Source organism: Cnephaeus nilssonii (assembly GCF_951640355.1).
Source record: "Cnephaeus nilssonii genome assembly, chromosome: 5".
NCBI lineage: Eukaryota > Metazoa > Chordata > Mammalia > Chiroptera > Vespertilionidae > Cnephaeus > Cnephaeus nilssonii.
In genome coordinates, this window is record NC_137076.1 from 36,647,092 (window position 1) to 36,672,322 (window position 25,231).

The following is a 25,231-nucleotide window of genomic DNA, read 5'->3' on the forward strand; positions in this document are numbered from 1 at the left end:
CACAGCTGGGTCTGTCATAAGCATCTTACCAAGAAAATAAGGATTGCAAGGGATACACTAAATGGTGATACCCTTGTCCTCCCTAAAATGCTGAAAATCAGATCGAAACTTTTACTGAGCAGTAGTCAGAAGAATACACCTCTGGAGAAATTAACTTGCCCAACAGAAAAAAATACAGATATTGACATTTGGGGAACCTCCAATGAAAAATGGTGGTCATGTAATCATCTTACAGATAAGACTATTTATTACTCAATGAACTATCCACTACTAATTGAGCTCCAAATAGTTTTTGGTGCTTTGTTCTTATATATAAACAGACATTTGAGGACATCTTATAATATTATCAAGAATAAAAAAAAAGATGTCAGAAGAAACATGCAAAGAAAATAAAGATAAAAGAGGAAAATTAAAGAAACAGAAGGAGATGAATGATTTAAGGGGAAGTGCAGGGAGCAGCAGAGACCATAAAAAAAAATCCTCTGGACAGATGAGACAACTGGATACATGAAATAAGATACTTCTAGGAAAGGAAAATGAGTCATTCAGAGCATAATAAGAACAAATAGTAAACCAAAGTGCGTGTGTGGGGGGAAATAGTAGAATACTTGGAATGATGAAGTGAAGAAGTCTCCCAAGACGTAGAAGCAAGATACCAAGAAATAGAAAACAGAGAAATGATTTGAAAAGCAGAACATCAATTCAAGTCCAATATATGATTAGTGGGTGCTGACTGAGGACACAAAATTCCTGGGTTGGAGACAAAGGAATTTATTACTCACTGCCAGAAAGCAACACAAGCATCCCCATATTTGCCTTACTTGTCCCTTGTTCTCAAGTCTCATTGGAACCATGAAACAGGCCCAGATGAATATAACACACGCCAAGGATCTGACTCACAGCTATGAAACATGGATTTTGGGGCTTTTATAGCAAAATACAAGTCAGCCTTCTCTTTCTTCTGGGGAACAACATTATCACATCCCTCAAAATTAGCAGCTGTATCAACAACCCTAAGAAATGACAAAGGTAAAGGAATAGTCAAAGCCTTGTGGTCTTGGTACACCTAGCAAGATGTCTCCCAACCCAAATCAAGCCTCTACAATTTACTAGCTGTGACTTGGAGCAAGTCTCTTTACTTGAAAAAAAAATTATTTTGTTTTTAATTAAAATCCAGCTTTATTGAATTGTAGCAAACTACAAATATTTAAAGGGTACAATTTGATAAGTTTCAACATGTGTATTATACTTTCATGAAATCATCAGCACAATCAAGATAGTGGATGTATGTATCACTCTCAAAAGTTTGTTCACAACCCTTATAATCCCTGCCCCTCAAACCCTGTCCTACTCCCCCATCTCAGAGGCACCACAGATTTGCTTTTTGTCACTATAGATTAGTTTGTGTGCCTGAAATAATATATGTAAAGCACCCAGCATACTACCTGGCATATAATAGGCATTGAGTTGTTAATTTTATATTTCTAAAAAGAGAACAAAAAACTAAACTGAACAAAAAAAACTAAACCACAAAACCAAAAAAAAAAAAAGGCTTAAATTCTGATATTTTCCAGAATCCTCAAATTAGCCCTATATGGATTCTTGCCATTGTCCTTATAACACTAAATTTAGAAATATTAGAAACTCATAAAAATACTTCTTATGTTCATAAAGAGCATAAAATGGAGTGATAAAGCATTTTTTTTAATACTTCAATTAATGGTTGAGATAGACAGCATACTCTAAGGCAATGCTTGCTCAAAAAAATGGGTAACGTCAATTTTAATGAGGTCAATTGTCACAGATTATAGTCATCCTTTTTAACATTACTACTTCACTAAGCCAAGACTTCTTAGGACAAAATTAAAAACGCCATATCCTGTTTATGTGTCTTGTCCCAGAACGAGAACTCAGTGTCCTCTCTCACCACAAAGATTCTCATTTCCAAAACAGTAGAATGTGATTAATTACCTTTTGATTTCATTTTCTTTTGATGTGGTCAGGACAAATCACAATTTACTTGTAATGTTTTGATGAAGAAATTCAATATCACACCCACCACATTGACACATATTTTTTCATTCATATGCTGTTAAAGAAGCAATTGTGTCCTGTCTTAAACAAAACAAGTGTCAATAAATAAATGTTTTTCAGGATGTGATTTATGATGAGTTCTAGTGTTTTTCTTTCCCAAATAATTCCTTTCAAGCACTTTTTTAAAAAAAAAGAATTATGTAATGTCTCTCATTTTATGCCAGAAAAATAGCCAGGATATGAATTTGACATCACACGCATGGTGAGAGCCTGGAAAAGGTTCTCAGAATGCTATTTACTTCCGTACAAAAGGTCACAGAGTTCATTCTACAAGCCAAAATTTGGAGCTGGCTGGCCAGTGGGCCTTGGATGTCTGGAAAATTAATGTCCATACACTCAAAACGTACTTGTGCACACACCTCTAATAAACCCTTTCTCAAGACAGAGAACATCGTGTCCAACTGATTTTACAATTGCCTTTTTAAGGGAGAACTTTGCAAATCTACAAAATCATGCTTACAGACTCACTCAACCTAGCTGAGCCAGGAGAAAATTGCTTTTGAATTGTGAACTCTATGAATTACGTTCGTGTGTTATAGACTCTGACTTGAGTGAACTGTCAAATGACCCTCCCGGGAATCTTAAACAGTTAGCAATGTCACATGTCTGTTCATTTATGTCTCTCAGACTATGTTCATTGGATCTCACGGAGAGTATTCACTGTAGAACACACACCATTGCAACTTTAATGCATGGTCTGTATCGTAATGCCATTTTGGAAAATGTGGTTCCATTTACTAGAGCTGGTAATTACTTTTGCAAAAGCTTACATTTTTATATGTGATTTAATCCAGTCATTTTGTGCCCATCCTATATAATTTGGGGGAGGGGAAGATAGGGAAGGCTGAGAGTGGTAGAATGTACTAGTAACCCTTAGTTACTAATATTTATTGAGTGTTTGCTACATGTAAGCACTTATCTAAGTGCTTTACATGTATTACTAACATATTTATCACACCTCTCCAGAACAGATACTGTCATTTCTTCATGTTAGAGAGGTGAAAACTGAACCATTACAGGGTGAAGTAATCTGCCTATGGTCATAAAGTTTAAGTAAACAACTCCGCCCTGGGCGCTCATCAATATACCGAATTTCACTGGGAACACTTGCAATGAGAGGGGCTGGCCAGAGAGTTCTCAGAAAAGAACTTGCTTTGAATAAACTTGGGTTTGATTAGATCTGGGTGTATTTTTCTCAGGTCCAGGAACTACAAAGTCTTGGTAATCCCTGAAGATATCTTGGTAATAAACTTTTCCAATAAAAAATAAATAAATTCGAGAGTGACGAATGGTTTGGAATGCCAACATTCAAATACTTTCTGGAAGAGGAAAGTGGTGGTGTACACCATCCAAGTCACTTGGCGTGAAGCCAAATCAGAAGTTGTTTGGTGAACATAGAAAGATGTCACACCTATTCTAGAGGGCTGTTACTTGACCCTGATAAGACCTGGTGACATGCCCTAGTCCCACAGTGGGAAACCCCATTTTATCACCTAGAATTGTTAGTTCAAGGTAGGACTTGACAATTCTAGGGAGTAGATTCAGAGTTTATTCCCCTGCTGAAGACTGCTGGATATTCATAACAACTTCTTTGATGCAGTTACAAAATGACAGGGAGTTGTCACACAGGATTGCTTCTCTGCACTCCAACTTACCACATTTAGAACTCCAGTTCCCAGGATATACTTGCCTCCTCAAATATGCTCCATGTGATTTGGGCAAAGTGTGTTCTTTGGCATTTGGTATTCATTTTATCGATCTCACTCTCAAATTTCTTTTTTGAAGGTCTCTTCTGGAAATAAAGACTTCTTTCAGACGTCTATAGCCATCTCTAAAGGGGAAAAAAAGATAGATAAATATATGTGATTGGATGTTTAAATATACAGCTCTTCTCCCCCCGCCCCAAATCAGATTTATATATACACTGAGTGGCCATATTATTATGATCTCTGAACGCATAATAATGTGGCCACTCAGTGTATATCCTATATAATAAAAGGATAATATGCAAATTGTCCCCTCGACCAGGAGTTTGACCAGCAGGCAGGCTGGCCAACTGCCTATGGCCCCTCCCCCTGGCCAGGCTGGCTAGACCCCACCCATGCACAAATTCATTCACTGGGCCTCTAATATATATATAGAGTGTCCAGACTACTATGTGTTCAGAGATCATGATAATCTGGCCACTCAGTGTAAAGGTATAGCTGTTTCAGTATAAATAACAGCCAACTTGGAACAAATTTTATTTGACTAAACATTAGTCACTACTGACAGCAATTTTGCTTTCCAATTGTACCCTTGGACAATATAACATTCATAGGGTGTCATAATTTTCTTTTAAGAATAATTGCTTTGAATTTCTTCAGATTGACATTAACACTTTCCTGTCCAATGGATCTCAAGAATTTTCCAATGGATGTGCAAACGTGCATAATGCAACTGGAGAGTTGTAAGTACAAACAACTTACTTTTTCTGAATACTTTAAAACATATAGTCAATATAAAAGGTTTTTAATGTATTCTATAGATAATTTATTTTGTAATTGTTGTTGTCAGATATTTACTAAATAAGCATGGTATCTCTCACCAGGTATTGAGAGTCATAATGCCTATCAACACGTGCACTCTATGCTATGATAAGGAAAAAAATTGGGGACCTAGGAATAATAGTTTTTAAGCTTGAAAAGCAGTTTTATGTCTCTATACAAATTATCAAAGGTAAAAGGGTAATAATCATTAAAACCAAACGATCACTTTTTTGCTGACTACCTGCTATAGACCAAATAGTTTGCATATATTATTTCTCATACCATGAAGATATTGTTATTGCCATGTTTCCAGATGTGAAATGGACATTCTGAGCAATTGAGGTTTGTGCTCCAGTTCATGAAGGTTGTCACAACAAACCACCTGGCTCCAAAGTCTGTGCTACTCTGAACCATTATGCTGTTCCTCAGCTAACATTTATTCAGAGTATACTCTGCAGGGTTTGTTATATTTGTCATCTTGGGGAAAAAGAAAATTTTCACACTTTATCCGAGATTCAGCCAAGCTAACAGACATTTTTTTAAAAAAAATTTCTTCTTTCAGAGTGGATCCAAACACATCACTGATTAATGTCAACACATAAAAATTTCAAGTCCTTCTGTTTCTCTGAACTTATCTATATATAGTCAACCCTAAATTAATTGGTATGCATGTTTAATTTTAATGCCATACAAAATATTATTCAATACTTTTTCTTATGGTACTATATTATATCTTTTTTTAAAGTTTCATTTTGATCTATTCCTTGAGGAAAATGTAAAGGTGGATCTTCGGGTTTGCAGGCCTCAGAGGCAAGTTTTGTAGTGTGGTGGAGCTGTCACTAGATGGCGTGCCTACTTCATGGGGGAATGAGGTCACCCTCTACATTGGGTTCTCTATCTTTTTTAAATATATACATTTATTGTTGACAGTATTACAGATGTCTCCCTCTTTCTCCCCCTTTACTCCCTTCTACCCATCCCCTACCCACCCACCCCACCAGGTCTTCACTACCCTATTGTCCATGTCCATGGGCTATGCATATAAATATATAAGTTCTTTGGTTTATCTCTTCTTTGTCCCCTCACCCCCACATTGAGGTATGTCTGTCTGTTCCATGCCTCCATGCTTTGGGTCTTATTTTGTTGGTCAATTCATTTTGTTCATTAGATTCCACAAATAAGTGAGATCATGTGATATTTATCTTTCTCGGATAGGCTTATTTCACTTAGCATAATGTTCTCCAGGTCCATCCATGCTGTTGGGTTCTCTTAAAGTAAGGAAGTGAAAATAGCTATTTCTCTGATAATAATATCTTTCTTGTTAAATTTGAATGCATTAACTTTATAAGTAGTTCTTAAATATTAAGCATACTCATGGATAAAGTACTAAATTAGATTAAAATAAAATAATCAAGTTTTAGTTGGGGGAGCTACTTAGCAATAAAAATGGCGAGGAGCAACAAAAGATTTCTAGCAATGTAGATTTTTTAAAATCTATATTATAAAGGAATTTTGAGGATAGGCTGATTCAGTATCCTGGTTGCAAAATTAGGTATATGGGAAGAGATTGAGATAAAAATCACATGCAAAATAGTCTAAGGCAAACTGATGACCTAATTACTAAACCAGAGATGCTGGATGTTACCCAATAGGCAGTGAGGAGCAGGCCAAGATTTAGGAGCAAGAACATGATTTGGTCAATATTATGCTCTTAAAGATTCTTTCAGCCAAATGAACTAAGGTTACTTACAAAAATGTCATATGACAGTTTTATTTTTAAATTTTTAGGAAATTCCATACTGTTTTTCATAGTGGCTGTACCAATCTGCATTCCTAGTCAGATCGGGCCTAAACGGGCAGTCAGACATCCCTCTAGGGGTCCCAGATTAGAGAGGGTACAGGCTGGGCTGAGGGACACACACCCCCTGTGCACAAATTTTGTGCACCGGGCCTCTAGTATTATAATAACTATGTATGATGCCAGGTGGGTACTGGAAATATCAGGAGGAATATTTTGTAAAGTATATGAATTTCTAACCATTATGTTATATACCTGAAACTACTATGAAATAATATTGAATGTAAACTGTAATTAAAAAATTTTTAAAAAGTAAAAAGTTTCATAATACTTCAAACAAAAATAATAAAAATAGGGTCAAAGCAGAATGATGTAGAAGGTAGAAACATTAGAGGTTGATACTGTAGGGGAGGCAAAATTTTATCTTTACCCTCTTAAACATTTTTGGCTGAGCCTGAAAATTAAACAGATAAGATAGACTAACAGGAGAAAAAGATACACATTTATTTACCACTAGTGGCCTAGTGCACAAAATTCGTGCACAGGGGGGCGGGGGTTGTCCCTCAGCCCAGCCTGCACCCTCTCCAATCTGGGACCTCTTGGGGGATGTCCGACTGCCAATTTAGACTTGATCCCTTTCACAATCCGGGACCGCTGGCTCCTAACCACTCACCTGCCTGCCTGCCTGATCTCCCCTAACCACTCTGCCTGCCGGCCTGCTCGCCCCCAACTGCCCCATCTGCCAGCCTGCTCGCCCCCAACTGGTCCCCGCCACCATCCTGCTCACACCTAACTCCCCCCCCCCCACTTCCAGCCTGCTTGCCCCCAAATGACCCCCCCGCACTGGACTGATCACCCCAAACTGCCCTCCCCTCCTGGCCTGATCACCCCTAACTCCCCTCTCTGCCCTGCCACCATGGCTTTGTCCGTAAGGACATACGGAAGGTCTCCTGGAAGATCTCCCAGTCTAATTAGCATATTACCCTTTTTTTAGTATAGATACGTTTTATGTAACATGGTATCCCTCATAAAGAAATAAAGACTCAAATAAGTGGCAAAACCTAAATGCTTTCATACTAGGTTGAACAAAGAGAGGCAATTGTGGAAAAGTAACTAAACTGTGTGGGAGGCTAATGGAAGATAAGAGTTATTTTAACAAGGTATGTATGCACACAGTTCTATTGACTTTGATTCCTGTTGAAGAATGTTTCTTTTTTCTTGGTCCAAAGAGCACATCTTTCACCTGGTAGTTTTTAGCTCCTATTCTCAGGAAGAAAGGGGGAGATTAGAATGCCCTCCTTGCACCTGCTATTTCTCAAGTGCCTTTATCTCAAATACTCCTTATGCTAGTGTGGCATATTTTGGGGTGGCATATTTTGCAACCCTTCATTCACTCCCATACAAAGATGATGTAAAGGCTCTGGACCCCGATGAGTCAGTGCTAAAGCACTTATATAAGTAGAATCATATTGGAACTATTGAAAAAGAAAGAAAACGTAGGATGAAGAAGTAAATGCTGAAGGGAATATTGATAACTCTAAATCTTAATATATCTGAGGGTTTGGGAAATTTAGCTATAAAGCCAAAGGGATGATTTAGAACTGGGGATACACTATTCGAAGCCATATAGAAAGTGATTCAAATAAAAAGATGAAATTTCTGAAGGATAAAATATAGAGAGGAAAACAGACACATCAAGAACAGATCCATAAGAAATGTCTATATTTAGAGGGTGTTGGAAGGAATTTCAGCTAAAGGGTCATCATAGATGGCAAATTCAAATCAATAGCATTTCATCTCAAAAGAGAAGAGAATGTGGAGATCTGTTTAACAGTATCAAATGCTGTGAAATGTTTTTTAAAAGGTGATTGAAAAGAGGACAACATAGGGAATATAGTCAATAATGTTGTATACTAAACTCATTGGAGTATCACTTCATAAGTAATATAAATGTCTAACTACTATGTTGTCCACCTGAAACTGACATAATATTGGATGTCAAATGTAATTGAAAAATAAAATTAAAAAAAGAAAAAAGCCCCCATTATGATGACAGAGACAAATGTGATTCAAATGATTAGGGTCAAATCTGGATTTCAAAAAATTAAAAAAGTGCATGATGAGAAAGTGAGAGCAGTGAGTAAAATCTGTTATTTGTGAAAGTTAGTTATTAAAGAAAAATGAGAGAGAAAACAGCACCTGAGAAATAGTTGGGTCTCTGGACTTTTTTTTTTTAGAGTAAGGAAAAGGGCTAATTTGCAGGACACAGTGTTGACATAACATGACCTTTCATTGTTTCTCCTTTCCCAGAACACTTCCAAATTAATCAAAAACTCAACTAGGGAAAACAGAGCCTCTTGCCCCCTTCCCCCTTGCTTCTTAATTCCTTTATCAGGAATGAGTAGATTGCCTCCAGTGCCCCTTTCATATTTCAGTCATTAGCACTTCCTGCTTTTTTATTAGAAATTAATTTCCTCAAAATAGAGATAGTGTTTAACTTCTTTAGTGGACATTAAAATCCTGTCAAAGTGGAAGTTACTGAGGTCAGAGTCTTCAAGGTGTTTTCTTAAACTCATAGCAAATATCCACATCTTTTTTTCAAATAATGGCTTAAAATCACAAATGAAAATATTTAAAAGAGTTTAGTCTACTGGGAAGAAGAGCTGTAAGGAACATAGCGTTTACAGCTGAATGAATTCTGGTTGTAAAAGGGGAAAAAAGAAAACAAAAATGTTTGAGAGGTCTGGGAAAGAAGAAAAAAAAAAGAAAAATAATTTAAAGGCAAAGGTTTTAGTAGCTTGTGATGATACAACTTTCTTTAATTCAATAAATATTCAGTAAGTATATGTTAATGGCCAGGACTGTTTTAAGTGACCTGGGGGATGTTCATTCATTTAAGCATCAATTGAAAAATATCTATCAAGTACCTAATATATTTCACATAATATTTTGGGTGCTACAACAATAAATAAAGCCCCAAAGTCCCTGTTTTGAAGGACTTCAAGAACTAGTTGAGGAGTTATTTATTCAATATAATAATTCCATTAAAGATGATAAGCATATGTTAATGCTGTACTGTTAGCACAAAGGAGAAAGTGACAAAGAAGAACAATACTAAGAGTGAATAAAAGTAGCAATTTACTTAGAAAATTATTTTGTCTAAACTAGCAATAACTCTACACCCCTAATAGTGTACATTCATGACTTGGATTTAAAACCTGGATGATACTAATTCCTAGTGTAGGAAAAACAAAGTCACCGAGAAGAGGCATGCGGGGGGGGGGGGGGGGGGGGGGATCAGAGGAAGAGTTCTATGGCAGAAATTGATGAGTAAACAACAACAACAAAAGTGTGAGCTAAGGGTAACATCAAAATATAAAAGTAGAATAAATAACTTTCAAACCAGAGCTAAAAAAAAAAAATACTGATTCATCAAATGTAATGTGAGAAAGAAGAAAAATAAAATAAATAAAAATATAGTATACATAAAGCATGGGAAGAGAGCAAAAATAGCTCTCAATATTATCATAATTAAAATTGATGCAAAGGTAAAATCTATGCATCAAAATAGATTCTCAAGCTAGATATTAACAAATAGTAAAATTCTACAATATGTTGTCAACTGAACACTTTTTAAAAATACCATGCAAAGAAACTTGGGGGATATAAAAAAATGCACATTAGAGAAATATGTTTTTAAAAAAAGATAATAATTTCTATATTAGAAAAAATAAATTATAGGGAAAAATCATAAGAGAAACACTTGGGTTATATCCTGGTAAAGAAACAATACATAAATAAGGTATAATGATTATGAAAATGTCTTCCATTTTCTTCTAAATATATAAAGCAGCCAGAACTACAATTTAAAAATAGATAAGTCAATAACTTCAAAGTACAGGTACAAATATTTGAACAGAATAATTCATTAATGTGCAGATAGAATCAGTTTCATTTGTTTTTAGCAAATAAGAGCATTTACAAAGATTATGTAGTAAGCCATAAAAGATGCTTCAATAAATTCCTAAGAATCAACACATGATGGAATGTGATCTCTGACTAAAATGCAATGTAATCAATAACAATATAAAATTACTATAAATTTCTAGATATTAACATGAATTATTATACATTACTATACAGTAATGTGCCTGGAAACTATGAACACCAGGCTGTTTAAAGAAGTAAAAAAAAATCACAGAAACTTGGTACTAAATGACAAAGCACTAAGTATCAAAAATTTTGAGATACAACCAAAGCCATTTTTTGTCCTAAAAAACCATCGAGCTAGGCATTTCATTCAAGAAGACCAAAAAGGAAAAACAGAACATTCAAAGAATCACATAAAAACATAAAGCTGGTACTTAGAAAAGTCTGAGAAGCTAGGCACACCTTGGGAGAAACTCTTTAAGGAGAAAAATATTAGGTTGCATATAAAAAAATACAAAATGAAAAAATGTTAGAAATGTAGTAAATATGTTAGATTAAAAACAATAAAAGAAAAATTTGAGCAACTTTCTCTCCCAGTCTTATCCACTGATCTAGAATGAAGAAAAATCCTAAGGCAAAAATCTTAATTAAGAGCATGAGAAGAAATCTATCCAGATAGCTAAATTGATCATAAAGTAATAAAATATGCAAAGAGCTGAGACAATAATGGGGGGGGAAAGAGACATTTGGAAGACTTTCTCAATGATTTGCATAAGAATGAAGCATAAAGGTGAGGCTCCCTTCCCTGGCTCAGTTGGTGTTAAAGCATCATCCCTATACACGAAGTTTGCAGGTTCAATTCTCCGTGAGGGCACTTATAAGAGTCAACCAATGAATGCATACACGAGTGGAATGACAAATTGATGTTTTTCTCTCTCTCTCTCTCAAATCAATTAAAATTTTAAAAACAGAGATGAGTCTGCCAAGATTTCTCTCAATCATGGGGTTTGAATGTTGTTTCATTTACGTGAATTAGAAGAGAACAGGTGATCATGGAAAAAGGAGTGCAGAAGCTGATATCTGCTTAAAAATGCCGTGTTTCTTGTGCAAATACACATTTAATTAGAAATTTATTTTAGATTATGGGTGTCTTGGAATAGAGCTTGAATTAAGAATAGTTGTGTAACTATAGAGTGATAAAGTTAAAAATATTGCTTGGAAACATGAAATTTCTGAAGATAGTGTTTAAAATAAAGACCAAAAAAAGAGCATCACTGAGTTTAAGCAAAACTGGGGAACAGAAAGAAAGAGTAAAACAGAGAAAGACAATAAGATGCTCCTTATGATATGAATAATCGAGTTTCCTCATGGAAGGCAGAGTCATAAAGCACTTGCACTGAATATAAAAAAAAATAAATAGGAAACTAATTTACTTTTTTTTTCAATACTTAAGTATAAGTAAAAATTTATTAACTTCAATTCAAATGGTGCTTAGCATAATGACTTATTCTGCTGCAACTTAAAATAAAAATGAAATAATCACACTAAAACTGAAGCTTAGATTAAACTAGAAAGCTAAATCTCATCACAGAGAATTCCACTAAGACAGTGGTCGGCAAACTCATTAGTCAACAGAGCCAAATATCAACAGTACAAAGATTGAAATTTCTTTTGAGAGCCGAAAACCGACTTCTGCGCATGGGCCACGAAGTTTCAATCGCACTGTACGTGCGCGCCCGCACGTGGTATTTTGTGGAAGAGCCACACTCAAGAGGCCAAAGAGCCGCATGTGGCTCACGAGCCGCAGTTTGCCAACCACTGCACTAAGACAATAGAAGGAAAGTGGCTCCATTTGTATGTCCCAGTTTCAGACATTTCCTTTATCAAATCTAAAGGCCTGATCCACAGTGTGCTTTATCCTCAAATCTCAGCAAAGTTTTACCTGACCACTTTTATAAAAGTTAGAGGTTCAATGTACCATTTCTTTCTCTGGTCTAGAACATTCTTCATTCAACCTCGCAAAAGAATTCTGGAATAAATACAGTGAATGCTTGCTTTTGGGTGTACAGAAATTCTTAGTTTCGTTTATTTTTCTTTCCTTCTAATATTTTTTTTTTTTTACTCTCAAGTGCAGCCAGAAAATGCACAGGCCAATTACCATGACAACTTGCATCCTCAAAATTCATATCACCTAATAAAATATCAGTAAAAGTATTAACTCATATGCTACAGAGGGAATTCTGCAATGAAGTCATGCTTTTCATAAAGCGCTTTATTTAATTTAAAAAAACACTGTAATTTTCATGTGCAATTGTTACTGATAAGATGTAAAATTGAGTGATGTGTCTAGAGAAGGTAAATTAAATATTAAAGTGATCAGTAATCTTCTTCCTCTAGAGTAGATTGTTATTAGTTTACTCAGGTTCAGGATCCATGGCATGAAATTTTAAAATTGGATGATTGAAATAAAACAGAAGGTTATATTTTCAAAAGACAAATTTTCATTAACATTACAGTTTTGTTTATAAATGCATCTTGTTTGATTGCTTCATAAATAGCTAATCTACGGGGGAAGGAAACAGCTATATTATTATTTAGACTATACAGTGCAAGTCAATGTGCAGGAATAGAGGTAAGAAAAAAAAACCCTAAAGATTTATTTTCAGTCTTTTTTTGTGTGTCAGCTTAGATGAGCAAGTTTTCCTCCAGACAATAAAAAGAAACAGAGGATATTTTTAATCATGGAAGAATATTGTGTAATAATTTTTAGAGTCATAATAAAGCTTTGTTGTTTATTAAAAGACAAATATGACATAGGATATACATAAATTATCACTATATTCATAAAGGGTCTAATTATGTATTTCATATCTAAAGAGGAAAGTAGGTAACAAAAAAGGAAAACATCAGCCATGTGAGAAAGTTAAAGAAAATTTAATTATTCAGGTTGGAAAAGCAAATATAAGAAAACAATTTGGTGTAGAAAGGACTTTTTTAACAAAGAACAGTCTAAATTCCCAAAATTATAGAAAAAAATGTTTTTAAGGGTCAATTTGAAGAAAAAGTTCCAACAAAAATTTTAAAAACCTTTCAAAATATGTTCTGATGGGGCTTTGGATAAAAACCCCATCTTGGATAAAGAGAGATGGGAGGTTTTTGCTTTTAATTTTTCAGATTCATTTCAAAACTACATGTGACTCAACTGACTGGTTACTCTGGAATTTATGCTAACATTAGTTAAGGTGAATGATAGATCTGAGCAATGATTATTTCCTAGTCATCTGAGTTATTCAAGCTCTTTCATAATTTATACAGTGTAGATGTTATTCAAAATAATATTGTGCCTTTTGCTTGAATAGTCAGAGATACAGACAGTTCTTGTTTTCTGAGTATGTACTACTTAAGCCTCTGCAGTTACAATGCTGATTAGAAAGTAAGTTTTTCCAAAACAAAAACATTCACTAATGCACTAGTCCTACCTAATAATAGAGTAATATGCAAATTGACTGCACCTTCGCTATGCCTAAGCCATGCCCACCAGCCAAGCCATGCCCACCAGCCAATCAGGAGCAAATATGCAAATAAACCCAACCAAGATGGCTACAGCCACCGAGAGAGGGAGGGAGGCTCGAATTTCCGCGGTAACAAAAAAAGACATCCTGTTGCCGACCTAAGCCTCCACTCAAGGCTACAAAGTTTCAATTATAGAAGGTGAATTAACTTCAACAGAAATCGCTGCTGACCTTGGAGCGAGCAGCAGGCTTGGCTTTGCTCCAGGCTAGAGTTTCAATTGTAGAAGGTAAATAAATTCCAGATACCAGGGCCTCCTCTTGGGTCGCCAGGGGGCATGGCCGGCCTGCAAACCACCACAGGCCCCTTGCTCAGGCTGCCCCATGCCCCAAGGGTACCCCCACCCTTCAGGGCAAACCAATCAGCCCCCACCCACGCACCAGGCCTCTATCCTTTCTAATAAAAGAGTCATATGCAGATTGACCATCACTGCAACACAGAATATAGCTGCCCCCATGCGGTCAAAGATCCTGCCCCCATGTGGACACAAGATGGCCACCACAAGTTGGCCAGCAGGGGAGGGCAGTTGGGAGCACCAGGCCTGCAAGGGAGGGCAGTTTAGAGGGACCAGGCCTGCAAGGGAGGGCAGTTGGAGGCAATCAACCCTGCAGGGGAGGGCAGTTAGGGGTGACCAGGCCGGCAGAGGAGGAAAGTTGGGGGCAAACAGGCTGGCTAGGGAGCAGTTAGGCATCAATCAGGCTGGCAGCGGAGTGGTTAGGGGGTGATCAGGCTGGCAGGCAGAAGCGGTTAGGGGCAATCAGGAAGGCAGGCAGGTGATCAGTTGGGAGCCAGCAGTCCTGGATTGTGAGAGGGATGTCCAACTTACCGTTTAGGCCCGATCTGGGCCTAAACAGGCAGTCGGACATCCTCGAGGGGTCCCAGATTGGAGAGGGTGCAGGCTGGGCTGAGGGACCCCCCTCCATGCATGAATTTCGTGCACTGGGCTTCTAGTTACTTATAAAATCAGTCCTCACTTAAACATTAACTATTCCATTCTACTTAACACCATACCATTGTCTCCCAATCTGTCCACTTCTTTGCAGGTTGAATTTTTGCCCATTATGAAATATTCTAACCATATGACAATATACTAAAAACATAATATAGTTACAAGTCTTATAAAAAGATGATATCACCATAGTTTTCTATCCATCACACATAGTCCCTGGTTTAATCATAAGTACAACTTAATGAGGTAGGTCTTATTTCAGAAAATTATCAGCAAATTAAGGTATAGAAAGGTTAAGTGCCTTTCCCAAAGTCACACAATTAAGAAGTGGATAGAGCAAACTCTTATGAATTAATAGCTCACAAAATTTGAAATCTATCTGATGATTTCCAAATATTTATAAATTGTGACTCTGGTATTCTTAAGTAAGCTCTGCAAGTTAAATATACCCAGTAATTTCATTCGGTTATTTTTTTCATATGAAAAGACCTCCAGTTCTCTCCTCTGCCTATTCCCACCAGGCTGGATGTCTTTCCACGAATTGGCCTAAACCAAGACATGCTGTGTAGGTCATCCCCTCATGGTGACAGTGCCAATCATTCTGTGACTTGCAGCCTAAGATTACTCATACGTTAGAGGCAACTGCAAAACACTCTTGACGGAGACCCCTTCTGCAGTTGGCTAAGTACTACAACTAAGTTCTATGTGCCCCATTCCGTGTTTACCCAGGTGGTTTGCTTAACTAAATGCAAAGTATTTTGCCTTTGCACCAGTTAAATATCATCTTGCAAGATTCAGTCCATAATTACAACTTGATGATCCATATCTTTCCTAATTAATTATTCAGAGAATTGGACAGCATACCTTTATACACTCCTGGCAGGGCAGGCCTGAGAAAAGTCTGCAACGTGCACTAGAGGTTTTCCTCTTGATAGATTACTCCTGAAAAAAATTAGCAACTGCTCTTTAAATCAGTCACAAATCACTTAAATATATTATCATTAATGGTATTTTGAAATCCTTGTTTGTAAGGATAACATTAGCATTCCTCAAATATCTTGCTGACTATATGGTTTACCTTAATATTCCAGCATACTTGGTAATAAGATTATGACTTTTTTTTCTGTGATCCTTCCATTTATTCTTTGCTGCTCAGAGCTGTCACCATTTTCTTTCCTCCTTAATTAATTCCCCAAATAACCCCGGTTTCCCCAACTCTCATATTTGCATCCTACATCAAAGGACCTTTCCAGAGAATGCTCTTTCAAAATTTGGGTAGCACCTTTCCCAGAAATGGCCCCTGTGTCCAATCTCAATAATTCCTTCAACTAAGTGCTCCATTGCTGCTTCCTGTTTAAGAAAACTAATTCAGGAAAATGCACCATAACTTTAAATTCTTCATTAAGAAACTATGTAGACAGATTAATTTTTCAGAGACTCAGTTTTCTCTTTTGTAAGATAAGTGAGCTACATTTTAGATGACAGCAAAAGATGCCTTAACTTCAGGATTCAAGAAATTCTTTCAATATACAAGACCACAAATCTGACATCTAAAATTAAAAACATAACATCTATAAACCATGGTGTGTTTACAAAAAGGGTCAAGAGGAAAACAAAATCAAACAAGTAAGCAAAAATAATTGATGAATTTACCTGTCATGAAGATCAAGATGAAAGTAAACAACTAGAAAACAAGAAAATTAGAAAATTAATAATGAAAGTTTGAATAAAATAATCTATTTTTTTAAAGGCACATAAGAGCGTGATTAAAGAGTTTACATCAATACATTGGTGAGATGGACTTTAAAAGTATTTTACTACAATACTGAGGTCAAAACTCAGGAATTGTGAGTAGTGAGAACAATGGCCATAGATGCTAAATTTATACCCTTTCCTCTGGGGCATCTGTGGTCATAGATTCCTCCGAATGGACTTTTGCTTGTGTGGTAAGTATCCTGCTCACATTCCAGGAGATTTTAAACTCTCTACATTATTTATAGAATGCCTAGTTACCAGGATCTCAGAAATCTCAAGTTTGACCTGTTTCTTCACAACATACCCACCTATAGACGATGGTTCCTAGCAATTTGTTGATTTCTCCGAGTCTGAATCAGTGTAGGAGGAAAAGTCCAGATGCAGATCTGATAAAAAGAAAGAAAACTATCAAATTGTTAGTAGTTGGCAGTAGTAAGGAGGATTTACATTATTTCCAGTATCCAGGCCTGCTAGAGAACCGTTGATTTAAAATAATAGCCCTAGCCTGTTTGGCTCACTGGATAAATCATTGGTCTACAGACTGAAAGGTCCCAGGTTCGATTCCAGTCAAGGGCACATGCCCGGGTTGCAGGCTCAATCCTCAGCAGAGGGTGTGCAGGATGCAGCCAATCAATGATTCTCATCATTGATGTTTCTATCTCTCTTTCACTCTTTAAAATCAATAAAATAATACATTAAAAATAAAATTATGATTATAATGAACCCATACATGGGAGGATTTTCTGCAAATATGCCCTTTATATGTTAACTAGAGGCCTGATGCATGAAATTCGTGCAAGAGTAGGCCTTCCTTCCCCCAGCTGCCGGCACCAGCTTCCCTCTGGCACCCAGGACCCGGGCTTCCCTCTCAGCCCCCACTTCCTCCGGAAGGACATCCGGTCTAATTAGCATATTATGCTTTTATTATTATAGATATGATACAAACACATCATCAATAGAAATTACAATATTTTATAGAAATGGTGACTTTTTTTCCTAAGTCACGAGTAGTTTCATGAATTTTCCCAACATTGCTATTTTGAAACTGATGGACTATATCTGTGAATAGTCTGCACACAGACAATGGTAAAAATAGCTCTGGAGGTAGTTAACATGCTCATTTGTGATTAGACTTACATCCTCAACCTTATTATAATCACTGTTTCTGTCATTTCTATTAAAAATTTAGCCATGATATATCTTTTGGATGCAATAACTTTCTGTTCTAAAGTTCGGTTTTCACTTTTCCCTGAAATAATTAGCATTTAGTAAGTAAGCTGTGAATTAGATCACAAAGAAAAATATCCCAATAATTAGAATTAAAACACAATTGAATATTATTTAACAAATAATTTTGTGAATTATTTAACAAATATTAATTCTCTAAAATAATATAGGAATAATTCAAACTGAGTTGTCTTCTCTCTGAACTTATTGTATTCTCTTCTGCATTTTAATGAATGTATTGCAGTGAAAGACATTTTATAATATTTCACCTTGAAGAGAAAGTTATAGTTTAATTCTCTGGTATTTGTATAATCATGTTAAAACTTCTGCTATTTGATAATAATACTCTGCAAATCTTCTGGAAATAAGAATTTGAAGTGGGTCTTCTTGCTAATATTATTCAGGACTTTCTTCCCAAGGATTAGATAGTTGTGGTCCTTATAAATGACTAGTTATCCTGAAAGATCAGGCATCAAAACATCCTGAGGCTAGTAAAAAGATTATTATAGTGCTTTTCTATTCTCTACTCAAAACATTACACAACTTTTAGATATTGCCAAACTGATGTTGGCTTGTAGAGTTTGTTTGTTATAGTTCAGGTCTATGAAATAAATTATTTCATAAATGTGAGCAGATCTGAACCTCCAGCCTTCTGGTAGCCAGACAATGTTTTTCCATAAGCTGGAGTTTATTCCAAAGAGGCACTCAGACAAACCCTCTTATATCCTCTGCTAGGGCAGAAATCCATCCAATCGTCATTAACAGGGCTCATGATCAGGTCATCGTTTTCATTTTAGTTGAGATTTCTCATAAGAACTTTAAAACACTGTATGTTCAATGTGTGCTAATTTTGTGAAGTTTTGAGAAATGTGAATAAATTTTTCAGTGTAATTGTCATTTGAAAAAAAGCAGTTAAGTCACAAATTATATGTCCACCATTGTCTGAGAGAAAGAGGGAAAAAGATTACATCTGCAGTCTATAATAAAGTGTTTTAGGTCTTCAAAGAGAAATGTGTCCAAAGTACTAGCAGAATAATGAGTATAGGTTAGTTACACCAGAGAGTTTTAGAGAAAGTGCAATCACTAGAAAGATAATTTAGCAGGCCTATAATGTAAATGAAACCACATGTAACAACCTGGTTATGGTAAATTTATTCAAATTAAGTGTATAAATTATGAATAAAAATGTTTTAATTAAATACATTTTGACATAGCAGTTGTTCCTTGTCAATAAAATTTACTTGAGTGATATTTTTCCTGGCAATAATCAGCAGGCATGTGCCAAGTTTGAGCATTTTCTTCTTTTTGTTTTTTAAAATTCCAGCTGCTAGTGAAGAACATAAGAATTTGCAAGCTGGGTCAAACCCAGAAATCTTAGTCAGTCTCTCTCTCTCTCTCTCTCTCTCTCTCTCTCTCTCTCTCTCTCTTTCAATTGAATAAATTAGGTCAAATATGATTCTAGTTCACTTTTAAAACTAAATGTGAATTTATAATATTAAAAAATCTCAAAACTCATTTTAAACTTAATTTCACAGCGCACATTTTCCTTTGAATGAGTATTTATTTTATAGTATACTACTCATGATATAAAGTTCTTAGCAATAACCTCTTTTTTCACTTTTGTAGTCTTTTAAGCTATTTTTAAAATGACTACAGATCATTTGATTTTTAAAGAAGATAAGACAATACATTTGAATGATGTCTTAAAAAAATCAACATGTTTGTACTGGAAAATTTAAACACTAGAAACTGAAAAACAAACAAACAAAAAAACCAAACAAACTGAAACTCAACTCAAAATCCTCTTCACTGTTATTCACTTTCAAATTTGCTGCCTGACCCCTTTTTTATATTCTTTCTGTGGTATAAATATGAAAGACATTTCAAACATAAAAATTAGATAATTAAAAAATAATATTTTGTACAAAACATATTAACATGGCCATCTTGCTTCAGATTTAAAGTGTGTTTTTTTCTAATCTGATGAATATAATATTGTATTCCATTGTGTCTTTTTCTCCCTGAGGTTGAGCTTTCTTTGTTCTGCATACTTAGTGGTCATTACTGTTTCTTCAGTCTGTTTTCTGTTTAAACTGTCTCTGATTTTATATGAGATTATCTTTTTGTTTTTATTTATATGTGTTATTTTGTATATGTCCTCAAAACTTTAACTTTATACCTTTCATACTACAGAGGGTTGTAAATATATAAATATATATCGTAAAATCTTTTTCTTAATCAATTATGCCTCCCATATACCCAAAATACTAAAATACATATTTAACACAGGAATTTTATAGCACAGGTCGTGCTTACATTTTAAACACAAGTAGACTACATTTTTGTGTAAATCTTTTTCTAAGAAGGTAGACATTTTCCCCATTATCACTTATTAAAAATGTTTCCATATGATTTAAAATGTCGTTTTTTACCGTAAATTTCCATATATGCATCTGATTCTGGACTCTGTTCTGTACCATTTACCTAATGGGTACAGAGGCTCCAAAGCTGAAGCTATTTAAACACCATAGCTTTATTTATATAACTTATACTTTTTTAGGCAGGTCTGCTTCTTGACCTTTTTTCTTTTTTATTGAATTTATTGGGGTGGCATTGGTTAATAAAATCATGTAGGTCTTAGATGTACAATTCTATAATACATCATCTGAATATTGTATTATGTATTCACCACCTCAAGCAAGTTTTCTTCCATCAACATTTATTCCTCCCTTTCTTGCTTCTTGACTTTTTATTTTTCAAAATTGCCATTGCTGTGCATGCACTTTTATACTTCAGATTAATTTCCAGTTGAAAATTACATTAGGATTTTTAATTTTATTTTTGTTAAACATTACCTGAGGATTTTTTTCCATTAATTTTTAGAGAGAGTGGAAAGGAGGGGGAGAAACAGAGAGAGAAAAAAAAATCAATATGAGAGAGACATATCGTTTGGTTACCTACCTCATGCACCCTGACCAGGGCTGGAGATTGAGCCTGCAACCAAGGTATGTGGCCTTGACCAGAATGGAACCCAGTACCCTTCAGTCAGAGGGCTGGTGCTCTAACCACTGAGAAAACTGGCTAGGGCAGGATTTTTATTTAAATTGAATTAATATTCTAGATGAATTATGGGAGAATAACATTTTTACAATAATGAGTCCTTTTACCCAATACCATAGCATGTCTGTATCTTTGTTGCAATCATTTCTCTCAATAATGATTATTTAATGTTTATATTTTTAAATTTTCATACAGCAATTGATCTTACCGTGCAGACTATAAATTTTTTAATTGAGAAAATATCTATATAGTTGTGATAGCTAAAATATTTGATAATTCTAAAGTCTGGTTTAATTTTTTTTTGAAATAGGTAATCTATTTCAGCCCATATATTTTTATAGATATTATTTTTGTCTTCAATAAGAGTACTGTTTAGCAACAAATATGTTTATGGGACACTACTCAATCAAAGTAGTTGCTTCTATTTATGAATACTTTTAAATTCTTTGCTAATTTAGATGCTATAAAATATGTCATCTTAATTTCATTTCATTTCAATATAAGTTACCTAATTAAAAACAAGCAATACATCAATATAATCTTCCCTTAAGCTAATGTATTCCATAGCACAATTCTTAAATTCAAAATATAAATGCATTATTTAAGACCTCATTGTTTCTCCCTTTCTACTATAGGGATTAATTTCAATGTGTTCCTGTTTAGAAACTTCATTTTAATAAATTCTATTTGCTAAAAACCTTTAGAAACTAAAAATTTAGTGCTCTATTTATAAAATAATTTTGATTAAATATTTCCAACCTATTTTGAACAATGCAACCAAAATTTAGAGAACCCATTTACCAAAAGTTCAATAGCATTACAGAATATATCAGAATATTCATAAATATATTTACAAATAGTTCTTTAAATAGTCAAACTTAAAAAAATTAACTAATGGCAAGCAGTAAATATAGAAAACATGTTGTGTCATGATGAGGTATAATTTTAATTCAACATCAGCTTTATTACACACAAAAATTATAGTTTAGTTACTCTGTGTTTACATTAAAAAGTTGTAAATTTTAACAGCTTCAGCTTCTCTTCAATTGATAGAATATAACAGAGTTTATGAATATAAAATAAATCAAATGTATCACAACTAATTAAAAAATTATTGCAGCTCCATAATGTTTTTTTAATTTACAAGAAACATGGTTTGTACCACAGTGATGAGTTCCAACAAACATTTTATTCAGCTCCATCACAAATAAGTGACATTTATTTTCAATGTTGAATTTTTTAAATGAATTTAAGAGAGATTTATAAGGCCATCGGGTATTTCATCTTCAACAAATGCAATTCCAAAAGTCTAGTTGGATTAAAGATTTGAAATTAAAAATTAAACTCATTTAAAATTAATTTAGCCAACTTTCTCTCTGAAGCAGGGAATGAGACTAATCTTACTTAATTGCATGCACATTTTCTGTTATATACTTTTCCAAAAAAATTTGATATCAAAAAAGTGAAATTATTTCAGAAAAAAATCATTTGATCTAAATAAAAAGTTGTTTTTATTAAGTGACTAGAAGCCTGATGCACGAAATTTGTGCAAGAGTAGACCCTCCTTCCCCTGGCTGCAGGCACTGGCTTCTGTCTGGCACCCAGGACATGGACTTTCCTCTGGCATCCGGGACCCGGGCTTCCCTCACAGCCCAGACTTCATCTGGAAGGTCGTCTGGAAGGACATCCAGTCTAATTAGCATATTATGATTTTATTATTATATATATGTAAATGCTCCCCCTGCAAATGCACGTATCCGATTATCATCTTTGGATAGTATTCTTTAAAGGACTGTAAATTCTGAAATAAATGCTGATGTGTTTTCAGCTCATTTGTGTCTTTTGGCTTTTACATGGATAATGCTATCCATGTAGCCCCTTTTTGTAAATGTTAAATGTTCAAGTTGCACATTCACCATCAACTTTCTTGTGAAATGTAAACCCGGTGCTTATTTAAATAAATATGAACCTTCATTTCTTTTAGCCCATTGCTGCCTGAAGGGTTTTTTACAAAATGTGAGTGTTGCCAATCATAAAATAAATACATGTTTGTTGATCTCAAAGCATTCAGATTACTTTATATACAGTTCATGGCAGCACTACTCAACCTTCACTTACAGCTAACATAATTTTCCACACTTTGACACTCACAGATACTTCACAGATGTCTCCGTGTTGTACACCAAGTGGCCAGCAGGGGGAACAAAGTTGAGAAAACTTCTGCCACTACTCAGATCAGGAGTTAGCTGCCCTGAAAATGATGTTAGTTTCTTTGTTACTTAAAGGGTCTGGTAATGACCTATGGACCATTGCTAATATTGGCTGTTTTATAAATTTAGCCTAACATTTAAACATTAAAATAGTTTCAGATTCTTTTATACCATGGGAGAATCTAGAAGTAAAATTGAAGACCTATCAAACCAATAATGATGTATTTTAAAACAGTGATTAACAATAATACTTAATCTATAAAAGAACAACAAAAAGTAGAATAAGTGGTAAGTCAGAGAGACGATGAGGAAAGAAGTAATCTAGGGATTTCTTGGCAAACGAAGATGTATGGTTAACCTTCTTATAACCAAGTGGCTTCTGGACAAGAAAAAAAGGAAGAAAAAGAGAAATCTTGAAAGACTGAACATTTTCTCTTAAGACTGAGCTCCCAGAAAGAGATTTGTCATTTTCAATTGGTCAATTTGAGTTGCTGTCCCTGAAGTCGACCCTAATCAGATGGAATGGAGGTGCCACATTTAGATGCATTGTCAAGGAGTTGAAAACAAATGCTCTTTTATTTTTCACATCTGAATATGGTAAATATTTATTTTAACCCTGCTACGCCTGGGTAATCATTACTCATCCTTACAGTCTTCCCTTTAACTTTATCTGATTCTACCCCTCAGTTTCGGTTAGGACCCTTTCCTGACCTCTCATCAACCTCTCTGCTTATTTCTGTAGGACTCCACAATCAGTCAGTTTATCTGTTTTACTGTCAGCTACCACTATACTATGAGCGTCTTGATTGGAGCCAGGTCATTTTTGTGGTTCTAGCACCTTAACGTATGTGTGTACTTATATGGAGTGACACTCAGTAATTATTTGTTCAATTAATGGATCGGTAAAAATTGAACCCAGGGCCACATTTCAATAGTATTATTTTTTCTTATTTGTAATATTTGAATGTCTTTATTGGTGAGATTTGGTCTGTTAAATAGACATTATTTTTTAGAACAGTTTTAGTTTCCCAGAAAAACTGATCATAAAGTGCAGATTTTCCAATCACATCCCTGCCCCACACACAGGCACAGCCTTTCTCAATATTGATACCCCACACCAGAGTGGTACGTTTATTATGATCCATAAACATACATCAGAGTTCACTCTTGGTGGTTAAATTCTCTAAATTTTGGCAAATTTATAATAGCATATATCCCTTTATAGTATTAAGCAAAATAGCTTCACTCCCCTAAATGTTCTTTGTCTTCTGCCTATTCTTTCTTCCCTCCCCCTACCCAAACCCCTGGTGACCATTGATTTTTTTTTTTTTTACTGCCTCCATAGCTTTGCCTTTTGCACAATGTCATGTAGTCGTAGTAGGATGTAGCCTTTGTTGATTAGCTTCTTTCACTTGGTAATATGCATGTTGGTTTACTCCATGTCTTTACATGGCTTGCTAGTTCATTTCTTTTCAGCACCGAATAACATTCCATTGTCTGAATGTACCACTGAAGGACATCTTGGTTGTTTGCAAGTTTGGGCAATTATGCATAAAGCTGTTATAAATTTGTGTGGACATGTTTTCAACTCATTTGGGTGAATATTAAAGAATGAGTACTGGATCTAATAATAAGCATATGTTTACTTTTGTAAGAAACCTCTAAACTGTTACCCTATCATTTTTGTATTCACACCAGCAATGAAAAAGTTCTTTTGCTCCACATTCTTATCAGTACTTGATGGTGGCACTGTTCTGGACTTTGTACAGATCAATAGGTGTGTAGTAGTTTCAAGCTCCTTCTATAAACCACATACTATTTTAGGTACTGGGAAACATGCCAGTGACCAAAACAGAATAAAGTTTTAAATACTAGGATGCTATGAAGACAGTAAACAAAATTAAAGCTTGATCAACATATACCACTTCAGGCAAAGATAAGTTTTATGGGAAAAATAAAGAGGAAAGGGTGACCATTGACTGATTGAGGACAAGTATTTTATATGATCGTCAGAGAAGGCTACTGTAGTGACATGAGCTATAAGCAAAGACTGTGGTGTAAGTTATTTGTGGCTTAGATTGGAAACTTTAAAAATTTCTTTAACTTTTTA

The 25,231-nt window shown here is 35.0% G+C and overlaps 1 protein-coding gene across 2 annotated transcripts in view; it reads left to right on the top strand.

The window, feature by feature from the left end:
• The window catches only part of GLRA3 (glycine receptor alpha 3), a gene marked incomplete at both ends in the record, with an annotated part of 130,059 nt that overhangs the window by 65,599 nt on the left and 39,229 nt on the right, over nucleotides 1–25,231 (top strand). For both annotated transcript variants that reach the window (XM_079773365.1, XM_079773364.1), the window contains one exon: nucleotides 4,461–4,543. In XM_079773365.1, coding sequence (XP_079629491.1) covers nucleotides 4,461–4,543 — 83 coding nt within the window. The remainder of the gene's footprint in view (nucleotides 1–4,460; nucleotides 4,544–25,231) is intronic.